At 34.8% G+C, this 14,275-nt stretch overlaps 1 protein-coding gene across 1 annotated transcript in view; it reads left to right on the top strand.

Moving 5' to 3' along the window:
• gry (trafficking protein particle complex subunit 11 gry) overlaps positions 1-14,275 on the top strand; it is a 550,052-nt gene that overhangs the window by 524,163 nt on the left and 11,614 nt on the right. The window contains exons 30-31 of the mRNA XM_090404214.1: positions 972-1,197; positions 2,795-2,971. Coding sequence (XP_090260340.1) covers positions 972-1,197; positions 2,795-2,971 — 403 coding nt within the window. The remainder of the gene's footprint in view (positions 1-971; positions 1,198-2,794; positions 2,972-14,275) is intronic.

Raw genomic sequence — 14,275 nt, 5'->3', positions numbered from 1 at the left:
CATTTTGGAAACCCTCATTGCACAGAATGCTTCTTCTTTCTCATCCATCAGATGATGGGTTGAGTCCCCTGTGAAATAAATCTTTGCCACCTGGTTCTATCTTTGGCCATTTCTGTCACATAGAATTAAGTGGAATAAATCCAATGTACTATATAGAAAAGTATATTGTCAAAAGACTATTTTTAGATCTGTACTGGCTATGAAGTATTTTCCTAATCTTAACAAGCATAGTTGCATTAATCAGCCAAAAATTTGTAAGACTGTCATTTTAAGATCAACTCATACTTAACTGTAATACTTCTTTTATTCAACATTAGGAGACTTTAATAAATCTTTTTTCTGTTACAATTTGAATTGTTTCAGTTATTCATTGTTGCATGTAAATTGTAACATGCTATTTTGCTCTTAAGATGCTGGTTTGAAATTGCAAAATTTAAGCCAATTAATTGTGACATTGTAATACAAATAAAATAAGTTATGAACAACAGTAATTTAGAAAAATATGAAACTGTACTTGGGTTTCCAGCCTTTCTTGTGTGGAAATCACATAAAAAAAAAATGTCAGTCTGTAGCATTTGTTAATTATATTAACATTAAAATGCTCTTTGGTTAGAAAGACATGGGTTCAAATGTTATCTGTGATATAAATCACCACAGTTGAAGGTGAGCTAGTTGTTCTCATATCAAGGTTAGACCCCCCCCCCAATAAAAAAAAAAAAACTTCGCTTTTTCATCCTACAATTGACAGACACAACAGACTGTGTAAATAAGATTAACTGCTGCCCTGTTGCATTAATTTGGTTCTTGTGAAGTCAGGTTACTTGGTTGTGACCAGGTCATTAAAGCATAACACGTTAAGGGAAAGAAGAGGTAAAAATATGGCACAAATACCACTTTAAACTGTTTTCAGTACACTTTCTGATAAGTGCTGTATTATAATATCTAATGTATTATAAAATTATTAATTTCAGGAATTGTCCACGATATGAATCATCGTTTGTGCAGACAGTTGTCACTCTTCCTGATATCCCTGTTCATATTGCACCAATATATCTTGAACTTGAATTACCACCACATGGTTGGGTTCGTACTCCCTTAACTATTACATATTATCTTCATAATAGACTGCATTCTGTGCAGGATATGGAACTTGTAATTGATAGCAGTGATGCTTTCATGTATGCTGGTAACAAACAGGTAGGAATATACATAATACCTAAAATGTTTCTTAAAAATAAAAAACATAATATAAATAATTAAATTACTAAGTTTCAAATTTATGTTTTAATGATTTGCTTGAAAGTTTTATCAAATTATTACATTGAATTTTTGATTAAAAAATAATGTCATTGCCTCTTTATCAGATCAGATATTAAAATTATCTACTGAATAGAAACACTATATTTCACTAAATAAAGCCAACCCATCGCACAAAGCTATGCTAATTAATACTACAAGCAGATAAATATCTCCATATCATTTACAATATTGTTAATATATAGGTTTAACTAGAGCAGCCCAGGGACAGAATCTTATAATATTCCACTTGTGCTTTTCTCCTTTTAGACTGCAGATACAATCACAATTGAATCTACCATGTCAAATATCATTTTGTAAATGGCAGTCATATGCTTTTGTAAAATCTAGAAAGACCGAGGTATATCATAGTTTACTGGAAATACCACATTATAAGAGGAATGTACTGTATGTATTAATCTTATTATAAAGTATGTAAAATTACTGAAACAAGAGTTTCCTTTAAACAAATCCATTTTGCCTTCCTACCTTATCTGGAATGCTTATCCTAACCAGCATCTTTGGAACTCTTTGCTTAAATGGTGAATGGTAAATGATTCATATATTCATAATTTTATGAGTCTTTTAGAGAATAACTTTAATGAATTTAATATTGTATTTGATGACATTTCAACTACTATAAAATATTCTGTTTTCAGAGAACTACAAACTACTTTCAGAGAAACTTTTTTCTCCTCTTCCAGCGAAGACTCTATTCACCTGTACCCCTTCTAACATTATATAAATCATAGATTTACTTAACTTTAGAATACTGTTCTCACATTAATGCATCAAGAAACTCTCTGAGAATGCTTGATCCAGGCGAGGCCACTCTGCTTAATGGATGACTTCCCTCTCACAAGACTCCTCCATTCACTTTCTCATAGGTTCTCTGTTTCTGCATTATGTTTTTTATAAATATTTTCATGGGTGCTGCTCCTTTAAACTCACCATTCTTTAGTTATTCTTTAAACATGTAAAAAGATAATCAGCTACTGATCAGTGTCTATACACATTTCACATTCAAACTTATTAAATCAACTTCTTATACTCTTACCTTCCATCTGTTTCTGTTATTTGAAAGGGCCTTTTCTGTGCTATTTTCCTTGAGATCATCTATTTAAGAAGCATATAGTTTCTTTCCCTAATGACATACATATGTATAGATCTCTTGTGTGATATGTTTATCAATCTCTTATTTGGTATTGATGTAGAAAATAAAAAAATAAATAAAATAAATGTGTGCAACATGAAATCTGGATTTATATATATATTATCTTATACACAAGAGGTTAAAGGACCTTCAAACACGTTGGTGCCGTGTATGTGTGTAGGATGCATGGATAGCATAGCCATATGCTGGGGATTTACAGATGTTGTATCTGATCTGATAGAATTATAATAAAAAATGAAAATTCATGCCTTTATATCTATTTTAAGGAAATGTAGAAATAAAAGTACACTCACTTGTTTCGTAATAATATTTTTTCCCCAACAGATCCATTTTAGAGTACCACCAAGGCAGAAATACAAGCTCACATACAACCTCTATCCATTAATGTGTGGTTTTGTTCCACTTCCAAAACTAAGACTAGTCTTGAATCCTGGAACATCTGGAGCTTTGTCATTAGAGGAACTTGTACAAGATATGGTTGCTACTCATGTGCTAATAATGGTATAGCAACATTCCTAAATATTTAAAAATCTGAAGGAATTTCACAAAAAAAAAAAAAAAAAAAATCATAAAAAGAAAGAGACATTGCTTTTTTTATGATTGCTATATGCATGTATATAGCTAATAATTAACTATTTAAAGTAGCATTTATATGTATTTATAGTATATATTTATTATAGCACCAATATATTTATAGTATACCTGGTTACTGCACAAATAAGGATAACCTGGCAATTTCTGATTTAGTTAACCAAATTCTATTCTTATATGCTTAAAAGACAATATAAAATGATGGTACGTCCCCATTGTTTTCACCAGGGAACAGGGTAACAGTGAAAAGTCAGCTACGGGAAAAAATCATAAAACACACCCCAACTCAACATCACCAAAATTCAAGATTGATGCCATCAACATAAGAAACCTGAATAGCAAAGAAATGAAGCTTAGCAGAAGAATTGGATAAGTACCACATTGACATAATAGGGGTGACTGAAACAAAAAAAGACAAAAACTGGTGAGATCTTTCTGAGCAATAAATACAAAATGTTATATTCAGGTAATGACAATCAGGGAAAAGAAGGAAAAGACTATAGTATTTAACATTAAATGCGAGGCTAATCTTCTTCAATGGTAGGCAGTCTCAAATAGAGTGATGTCGGCAAATATCAAAATGGGGAACTGAAAAATGAGACGTATTTGTGCCTATTGTCCCACAGAAGGTTCTACTAAGATAGAAGTGGAAGAATTTTTTCAGGCTTTAGAGAAAGCAACTGACACAATGAAAAATGAAAGGTTGGTCCTTGTTGGGGATCTAAATAGCAGAGTAGGAAATGATTGTCAGACATATAAAAATATTTTGGGAAAATTCGGAGAAAAGAACAAAGGTGGATTTCTGCTCAGGACATGGACTGGTTATTACTAACACAATGTTCCAACATAAAAATGTGCACAAATTCACACAGAGAGAAGAGGCTGGGATTGTTGACAGTGATGTTTTCTCTCTGGTGCAGGGCACTAGAGTGTACAGAGGATTAGAAATTGGAAGTGATCACCATTTAGTCTTGAGCAGGATAAAATTGAATTTCATATTGAAATGAATAACATGTAAGAAAGTTTTAAAGCAACTCAAAGTTGAGCAGCTCTCAGATGTGAACTGTAGAATAAAATACACAAAGATTATCGAAGAAAAAATGAAAGAGTTTGAGAACAGGAACTGAACTTTGGAGATTCATTTGCAAATCCTGAAGAAATTCAGCCAGACAGGCATGTGATGAGGTTGTCTGCAAGGATAGAAAAATCAGAACTCCATGGTGGACACAGAAAGTTAAAGAGGCAGTGAAGGAAAAGAAGAAAGCATAACATGTTCCTGGCAAATAAGTCTGCTTGTGCTCTTAAATGTAAGAAAGCTAAACTGTGTAAAACTAGCTAAACAAAAGTCATGGGACTTTTGTTTAGTTAGTTTTCTATAATAAATATCAAGAAGGTGGCAAAATATGCTGGAGGTTGTTGAAGAAGTTTAGAAATAGAGGAAAGAGTGCTGTAAAAGGAGTTAGAGATGATAAAGGTGACATGAGAAAAAGATATCCTTGATATATGGAATAATCACTTCAAAAAATTGCTAAATGAACAATCAGTGACAGCACAGTGGTAAAAAACACTCAAAATGCAATCAGAAATACTTATCCATACTTGATGTAAAAAAAGCCATAAAAACCTGAAATGTGGAAAGCCAGCAGGAGTTGATGATATTCAACCAGAAATGTTGAAGTATGGTGGTATAAAAGTCTTACAGTGGCTGCACTGCATAGTTGAGAAGGCCAGGACAGAGGGACGAATTTCAGATGATTGGAGTAGAGCTCTCATAGTACCCATATATATATATATATATATATATAGGGAAATAAAACTGAATCTGAGAAATACAGAGGTATTTCCTTACTGAGTGTTCCTGGCAAGATCTATGCAAGTATACTTGAGAAACGGTTGAGAAAGATTATGGAAGAGAAGCTTGGTGAAGAATAAGCTGGATTCACGCCAGATAGAGGCTGTCAGGATCAGATTTTCAATTTACGACAAATAGTTGAGAAATCAATGGAATATAACAGAGATCTGTGTTTAAGTTTTGTAGATCTGGAAAAGGCATATAACAAAGTGCGAAGAGAAAAGCCATTCAAAACATTAATGTTTTATTGTTTCAATAGGACGTTATATCAAGAGATACTTAGTCTTTATTTGAGTTGTAAGTCAGCAGTTAGAATTGAAGGAAGTACAGGAAGATCGTAGAATGTTAAATCTGGTGTGAGACAAGGATGTACATATTCCCGTCTGCTATTCATTATCTATATGGACCACTTTCCTTCATAATGTGATCCATATAGATAATGAATAGTAGATGGGAATATGTACATCCTTGTCTCACACCAGATTTAACATTCAACGATCTTCCTGTACTTCCTTCAATTCTAACTGCTGACTTACAACTCAAATAAAGACTAAGTATCTCTTGATATAACGTCCTATTGAAACAATAAAACATTAATGTTTTGAATGGCTTTTCTCTTCGCACTTTGTTATGCCTTTTCCAGATCTACAAAACTTAAACACAGATCTCATAGTCTGATATCAATATTTGAGATGTTAATCTCAGATCTTTACTTTATGCAGATGATGTTATACTTCTAAATAAATCTGATACAAGTCTACAAGATACCCTGACTAAATTGAATTACTGTTCTACTAGATATGGTATGAAGGTCAGCAATAACAAGACAAAGACAATGAAAATAGACAGTAGCATCGAAAATATCAACTGCATTGTGAATGGAGAACCTATAGAACACGTGAAACATTTTAGCTACTTATGCACGAATTTTATTCAAGATGGTAAATTAAATATGGAAATAGACAACAGAATCACCAAAGCTGGTGTGGTAGGAAGTTAACTGAATAAATTTATATGGAATCAGAGAGAAATTAGTCAAAACACTAAATTAGATGTGTTCAAGAAATTGCTGTCAAACCAATTTTAACTTATGGATCTGAGAGCTGGGTTAGAAATAAAAACTTGATCAAAGACTAAATACTGTAGATGTGAGAGTCCTGAGAAAGATTAGGAGCTTGAACAAGATAGCAATATCTATTAAAAATGAGGATATTAGGAAAGAACCTGACATTGTTAGCATCCAGATATGTGTTAGCAGAGCTAATCTCAGGTGGTATGATCATTTAAACAAAATGGGAGAGGAAAGATTAGCAAAACAAGTGTTCTCTGCCAGGTTGGCAGGTAAAAGATCCAGAGCAAGACCAAGATATAAGTGGATTGATACAGTAAAAAGTGCATTGGAAGATAGAAATAGAAGATCTAATAATGTTGGCTTGACAGGTAACAGATTGGAGGAAAGTTATAGATAGGAAGTTATTAATGACGTAAGTTTTTCATGTAGTACTATCATATTCTGTACACCTCTTGAGGGTACATCAGGAATTTGATGATGATGAAGTAGCATTTTAACACTTCTGGGTCTGGCTCCCACTGATGAGACCTCAATAAAGGTGTTATGTCTTCGTTTTCGCCTATAATTCACCTCTATTGTTCTCCTTCGTGCCTACTGAGATATAACTTCTCAACTGATCTTCTGGGGCCATTTCCCGTTTTCAGCTCTGACAAAATTTGATTATGCTGTGCCAGTCAGAGCTCTGAAATAGAAATTCTTATCCAGAGAAACCTTCCCAGAAATCAAGTAATACTTTATCTAGTTTAAGTAGGTAAGTAAATTTTAGAGTTCTCAGTATACAGTCATGGCCTTGACAATCTTAAATTTCCCCTTTTCCCTCTAAGCATATGTTCGATATTTTCGTGAGTGGTAAAATTCAATCTCTTACTCATACAAACTCGGGTATACATGGGAAAGCATGTTTATTAATTATCTATGAACTGTACAATTTGAACAACACATATATTCAAAGCTAATCAAGATCAATATTAAATTACAAGTAAAGCAAGGCAATGGTAATCAAACAGGCAAGTTATTTATACACACTCATGATTCATCTAAATCAAAAACATGGCTCTCTATATCAAACTAGATTACTGCTACTAATGGCCCATACACATTAACTTGAGTTTAGACAATTTATGAACATAGACTACCAGTCCAATTCAATCAACATAACACAGGAAACTGTCTCTAAAATCTCACTATCTTCTTTTCTAATCTCTGTCCATTTTACACATTTATCACTAATAGATAATACATAAAATGAAGATTTGTACGTTACCACCTTGTTAGACAATTTCTCGATCCTTCCATCTGTTCTTTGTTATGGATTGTCCCTTTGTACGGTGATCTGCCACCACGTGGAGTCACATGCTCATCACAAATTAGCCCCTTGTTTCTTCTGGGCTTACTAACTTTTTGCGTCACTGCTTTTAACACAATTTACCTTCAAAGGGAATCCTTTGCTGCTTTCTCATCCGTTAGAACCAGACTGATGGCCAAAACTCGAAACACTGCCGTCATCTCATGCTAAACTTCTTCGATTCGGGCCACTCAGCAACTGGAAACACGTTGCCGCTATGCCATCTTCAGACATCTTATCGGATATCAGCCATGCTGACCTGCTTCGGAACTACGAGCCAGAAACCCACATGGAGGGCACGCGCGACTGGGGAACACCACAGGAACCAAAACCAGAAACGTAAAAGGAGCGAAAAGAGAGCGTCTCAAGCCATGTGAATTCGTTTTTAAACTCTTCTATAGTGCCCCTCTTCTGTACTCCAAGCTTGTCTATGATGCTTTCCTATTTGCTGTCACCGAACGATTTCATACCTCGCTAAACGAGGATCGCAAATTTCGAGCGCCTTCCACGAATGCCTACTCATCATTCGTTACATCATCTTTGGTGGTCAAACTGCAACCTTTGAACTTTCGTTCGCACGACGATACACGATTTTATAAATGGCACAGTTTAATATTGATGTTTTTGACACATTAAGATTCCATCTATATTAGAACAATAACTTTAAACATAGTACACTTTAATATTTGTTTCCTTCTTCGATTTCATTTTAATTTAAGATTGAACTTCTTCCTTTATATTTTAATTCCCTTTATAAGTAAAGTTAATATCTGCATCTTCACATGTTATGTCTGTTTTGCCAAGAGTGCAAGTGTGCTTTTGCTTGATATTGTTGTTCTTGTTAAATCTTAAATGGTGCAGTTCTATTCTTGATAGAGCCATCATTCAAGATCTAACAAAGGTCAAAACCAGTCTGGGTGGTGACCCTTCCTTTAATGCCTAGCATGCTTTGCATTACATTATTAGGATAGGATACTAAGGCAAGTGATGTGACATCATTAGGCTGTTTATACGAGTTTGCCCAGGCATGAAGCGACTTCAAGTGAAACTTTGTTTGCTTACACTTGGATAAAGGATTAAACCAAAAACATAATTTTTTGACATGTTCTTGAATTTTAGAATGTTTATAACATTCTAAAACTGTTATAAACATTTCACTTTAAATATTTATAATTAAAATCTTTAATGATTTTATTTTTTGTTAAAAATAACTCATTGGGAAATTATTAATGAAAACTGTATGATTAAAATTCTTTTGCTGAGTTGAATTTCATTAGTCCACATGATTAGCCTAGTGGCTATGTGCTCACAACCGTATGCCTGGGAACGATTCCCGTTGCCGATGTGAGGAGCTTAAGGATCTTTCTCAGACATAGCCAAGTTAGCTGGTCTTGGGCATGGACAGCAGGATTTTTCTCGCACGCAGCTACTGCCATGGAATATACCGGGAGGCATAGGGCTTAAGATAGCTCTGTAACAGGAAGCCAGTAGGCCTAATACGTAGAAGAAAGAAGAAGAAGAAAAATTTCATTAAATATGTAATAATGAAATTCTCTGCAATTTGTGGAATCATGTTAAATGATGTCAGTAGGTTTCATACCTGTCAGACTTGTTATATATGTTTGATACCTGTTAAATGGTGTCAAACCTGTTTGATAATTGAGTGAATGGTTAAATGTATCACAAGGAGAAAGAAGCAGAAAAAATAGTCAGTAATAACTAATTTTGAAAAAAAAGAAATTGGGTTGCTTAAGGATCAAAGCTAGATGACTGGGAGACCTTTCCATATCCTAAAAGAAATATGAAGAACTGACTTGAAGGAGGAGGTAGCTTTTAGCCTAGTGTTCTGTAATAGCCTTTCTGTACAAAACGTTTTTAATATTTTTGTAGTGAATATTTATTTCCAAGTTTTCATGGTATTACACCACACCAAAACAATAAATAACAAAAAAAAAAAACTATATTTAGTTCTAATTTGATTACTTCTATTGTTTAAATAGATGCTTTTTTTTTTACTGATGTTGGATTGGAGATGATCTCACTGTTTTTTCCAATTCATCTGTCACCTGGCTGGCCACTGCACTTTTCATGGTGAACATTGTTATGCCCTTTTTTAAACAAACAACACCATTGCCTAACCCCTACAGTCATTCATTATGTTTGACTCATAACCCTTACACAGTTGTCAGTGACTTTCTGCAGCACTATTTATTTCCTTCAACAAGAACTGTATCACACCACGAACTTCGCAACTGGTGGGATTTTTTTATCACAGCAATCATTATAAATTATTCGTAGAAGACAACAAATGATAACAGAACAAAAATAAAATGGTCAACAGCTAACTGATGAGTCACTCTGTACTACCATACATGCATGACCCCTTCTTCCACATCTTATTTGACAGTAATTTCTGGATGCATCTTTAACTGTCTCCCAAATTTTTTGGCAGATTAATGCAGCTATGCTTTTTGAAGTGTTCGGGATTTCATACTTGTTGTGGACTCCAAGAATAGTTCCTCTAACTTGTAACAATTTATGTACATCACATTGGTTGTTTTTCCATCTAATCTTGTGTGAAGATTTGCCCTAGCATGATCTGCCAGTTCTGACCTTGTCATAACAATAATGATGTATGCAGATGTATTCCTTGTGTTCTCCAAGGCAGATCTTCCTGCCTGTTCATACACTCCAGGATATGATCGAGGATGGAGTTTTATCCTTTGGTGAGTGAATCAAGCTAAATTGGAAGTGTGGTTTAAATGTGATTTGATGGTTATATTTCTTTAGCACTTTAGCTATCTTTTCATGTATACCCTACATATATGGGATAGGAATACAAATGCTTTGGTCTCTATAACCCCCCCCCCCCACCTTTCCTCTTCTCAAACACCAAAGTAGGTGTTTGGGAAGGGAGGCATAGAGTATTCTAGCTGTTTTGGTAAGGGCTATAGCCAGAAAAGTGGCAAAGGTGGTTCAGTTTTTTGAATTAGCATTTGGAGGATCCTTTGCTGCTGCAGGGCATGATTGGTTAAGCAAGTATCTCTCAACGTGTGTGTGTGTGTGTGTGTGTGTGTGTGTGTGTGTGTGTGTGTGTGTGTGTGTGTGTGTGTGTGTGTGTGTGTGTGTGTGTGTAAACAGCAAAAAAGATAGTGTACCATCTAAATATGACATGTGACTAGTGTATTAAGAAAGGGCAGAAATTTGATTCTTTTTCTAATGTCAAGTATATTTTAAAGTGTTGACCATTTAGAATATAAAGTATTCAAAATTAAGCAGATATTGAATACCACATTATTTCTTAGCCGAATAAGAAACTCAAAGATAGGAAATCCAATCTAAGAGTTTTATGTCGAATATAAAAAACTATATAAAGTTTGGTGAGACCAAGCTTAAGCCAACACCTCATAGTGCAATGCTGGGAAACTCGTAGTAAAGGTGATGTAAGCTCCAATCACTGTCTTTAGTATTTACTCATAATGTAAAACACAGCTCCTAGGAGATGTATTATTGTTCTACATTATGAGAGAAAGTCACTACCTAGACCGGTTTCGACCTTTTTTGAGGTCTCGTCAGTGAGTAGGTAGACTTAGATGTACTACTAAAGTTACAGTAGTCAGAGCTCATTTCTTTACTGTGCAATTCGCCAAAAGGTGCACAAATATAATTACTGAAATAATAGCCAACAGGCTTCACTTCGGCAAAGTAAAATATTCAAATTTAAGTTCGGCATGAAACTCTTAGATTAGATTTCCTATCTTTGAGTTTCTTATTCGGCTAAGAAATAATGTGGTATTCAATATCCACTTAATTTTGAATATTTTACTTTGCCGAAGTGAAGCCTGTTGGCTCTTATTTCAGTAATAGAATATAAAATTTTAAAAGATTTGAAACTGAAGGTCTGAAAGTAGCTATATCAAGTGCATTATTTTTCAGTGTAGTGAAATACTGTGAAAAAAGCAGAAATGAATAATGCCCAACACCTAAGCTGTCGGAGTGCTTAAGGGTCAAAGCTGTATAACTGAGCGGAGACCTCCACATAGCCTTTAAAGGAATGCAGAGAACCGACCAGGGCTTCTGACATAATGTCCAATCCTCACCTTCTCGTGGTGCACCCTGTTTGGTATCTACCTGGATACTGAAAGAACGAGCATAGGCTGGCAATTTGGGATTTAGCCGACCAAATTGTATTCTTATTGGCTTAAACCAATATACAAAGTGATGGTACAACATGACAAAATTTAATGCTGGCTGGGGCGTCGCACGGTTAAACAAAGCCCCCCATTGTTTTTATCAGGAAACCAGGATGAACAGCGAAAAGTCAGCTACTGGAACAAATCTGAAAGCACACCCAACTCAACATCACGAGAGTTAAAGATCGGTACTATCAACATAAGAGCCTGAATGACAAAGAAATGAAGCTGGCTGAGGAATTAGATAAGTATCAGATTGACATAATAGGGGTGACTGAAACAAAAAAGACAAACACTGGTGAGATCTTTCTGAGCAATAAATATAAAATATTATTCAGGCAAATACAATCAAGGAAAAGAAGGAGTAACCATAGTATTCAGCACAAAATACGATGCTAATCTTCTTGAATGGCAGGCAGTCTCAAGTAGAGTGATGTGGACAAATATCAGAATGTGGAATTGCTCAATGAGACTTATTTGTGCCTATGGTCCCACAGAAAGTTCTACTAAGGTAGAAGTGGAGGAATTTTTTGATGCTTTAGAGAAAGCATCTGGCACAATGAAAAAGGAAAAGTTAGTCCTTGTTGGGGATCTAAATAGCAGAGTAGGAAATAATTGTCAGCCATACAAAAATATTTTATTTGGAGAAAAGAGCAAAGTTAATAATAATGGCAAATACCTGTTGGATTTCTGCTCAGGACATGGACTGATTATTACTAACATCATGTTTCAACATAAAAATGTGCACAAATTCACATGGAGAGAAGAAGCAAGGAATAAGAAAAGTCTCATTGACTATGTTATTGTTGATAGTGATGTTTTCTCCCTGGTGCAGGACATCAGAGTGTACTATTGAATCTTGAGCAGGATAAAATTGAATTTCATATTGAAAAGAATAACATGTAAGAAACTTTTAAAGCGAATCAAAGTTGAGCAGTTCTCAGATGTGAACTGTAGACTAAAATACACAGATTATTGAAGAAAAAATGAAAGAGTTTAAGAACAAGAACCATACCTTGGAAATTCAGTGGCAAGCCTTGAAGAAAACCCTGATTGACTCAGCCAGAGAGTCATATGGTGAGGTTGTCTGCAAGGATAGAAAAATCCGAACTCCATGGTGGACACAGGAAGTTAAAGAGGTAGTGAAGGAAAAGAAGAAAGCATATCAAACATTCGTGGTAAATAAGTCAGCTTGTGCTCTTAGAGAATACAGAGACAAATGTAAGAAAGCTAAACACTATGTAAAACTAGCTAAACAAGTCATGTGAGGACTTTGGCAAGATCACAGAAAATAAATATATCAAGAAGGTGGCAAAATATACTGGAGCATGTTGAAGAAGCTTAGAAATGGAGGAAAGAGTGCTGTAAAAGGAGTTAGAGATGATAAAGGTGACATGAAAATGGGAGAAAAAGAAATCCTTTAAGTATTGAGTAATTACTTCGAAAAATTGCTAAATGAAACAAGCAGTGATAGCACAGTGGTAAAAAAACACTCAACAGGCATACAGCCAGGAATACATATTTGAAGTAGAAAAAGCCACCAAAGGCTTGAAATGTGGAAAGGCAGCAGAAGTAGATGATGATGATATTCAACCAGAAATGGTGACGTATGGTGGTAAAAACGTCTTACAGCAACTGCACTACATAGTTCAGAAAGCCTGGACAGAGGGATGAGCTCCTGATGATTGGAGTACAGCTCTCATAGTACCCATATATAAAAAAAAAAGGGAAATAAAACTGAATGTGAGAATTACAGAGATATTTCCCTACTGAGTGTTCCTGGCAAGATTTATGCCAGTATAATTGAGAAACGGTTGAGAAGAATTGTGGAAGAAAAGGTTTGTGAAGAATAAGCTGAATTCAGGTGAAATAGAGGATGTCAGGATCAGATCTTCACTTTACGACAAATAGTTGAGAAAGCATGGGAATATAACAAAGATCTGTATTTAAGTTTTGTCGATCTGGAAAAAGCATATGACAAGGTACCAAGAGAGAAGCTATTCAATACGCTACAATTGTATGGTGTCAATGGGGCTTTATATCAAGCAATACTTCGTCTTTATTTGAGTTGTAAGTCAGCAGTTAGAATTAAAGGAAGTACAGGAAGATGGTTTAATGTTAAATCTGGTGTGAGACAAGGATGTACATTATCTCCTGTGTTATTCATTATTTATATGGATCACATTATGAAGGAAAGTGGTATTATACATGATATCAAAATTGGCATGGCTAATGTCAGCTCTTTGCTTTATGCGGACAATGTTATACTTCTAAATTAATCTGCTACAAATCTGCAAGATTCCCTGACTAAATTGAATAACTGAATAAAAGACAAAGACAATGAAAATAGGCAGAATCGTTGAAAATATCAACTGCGTTGTGAACGGAGAACCTGTGGAACAAGTAAAACATTTCAGCTACTAAGGCATGATTTTTAGTGAAGATGGTAAAATCAATATGGAAATAGACATCAGAATCAACGAAGCTGGTATGGTAGGAAGTCAATTGAATAAATTCATATGGAATAAGGGAGAAATTAGTCGGAACACTAAATTAGCTGTATAGAAGACAATGTTCAAACCAGTTTTAACGTGGATCTGAGAGTCAGAAGTAAAACATTTGACCAAAGACTAGAGGCCGCAGATATGAGAGTCCTGAGAAAGATTAGAGGCGTGAACAGATGCCATCAATGGCAATATCATATTAAAAATGAGGATATTAGGAAAGAACTTGACATTGTCAGCATCCAGGA

Source organism: Typopeltis vanoorti, chromosome 2 (genome assembly GCF_054136105.1).
Source record: "Typopeltis vanoorti isolate ZY-2024b chromosome 2, IOZ_Tvanoo_1.0, whole genome shotgun sequence".
NCBI lineage: Eukaryota > Metazoa > Arthropoda > Arachnida > Uropygi > Thelyphonidae > Typopeltis > Typopeltis vanoorti.
The sequence above is the reverse complement of the archived record's forward strand: the minus strand, read 5'-3'. Positions and strand labels throughout refer to the sequence as shown.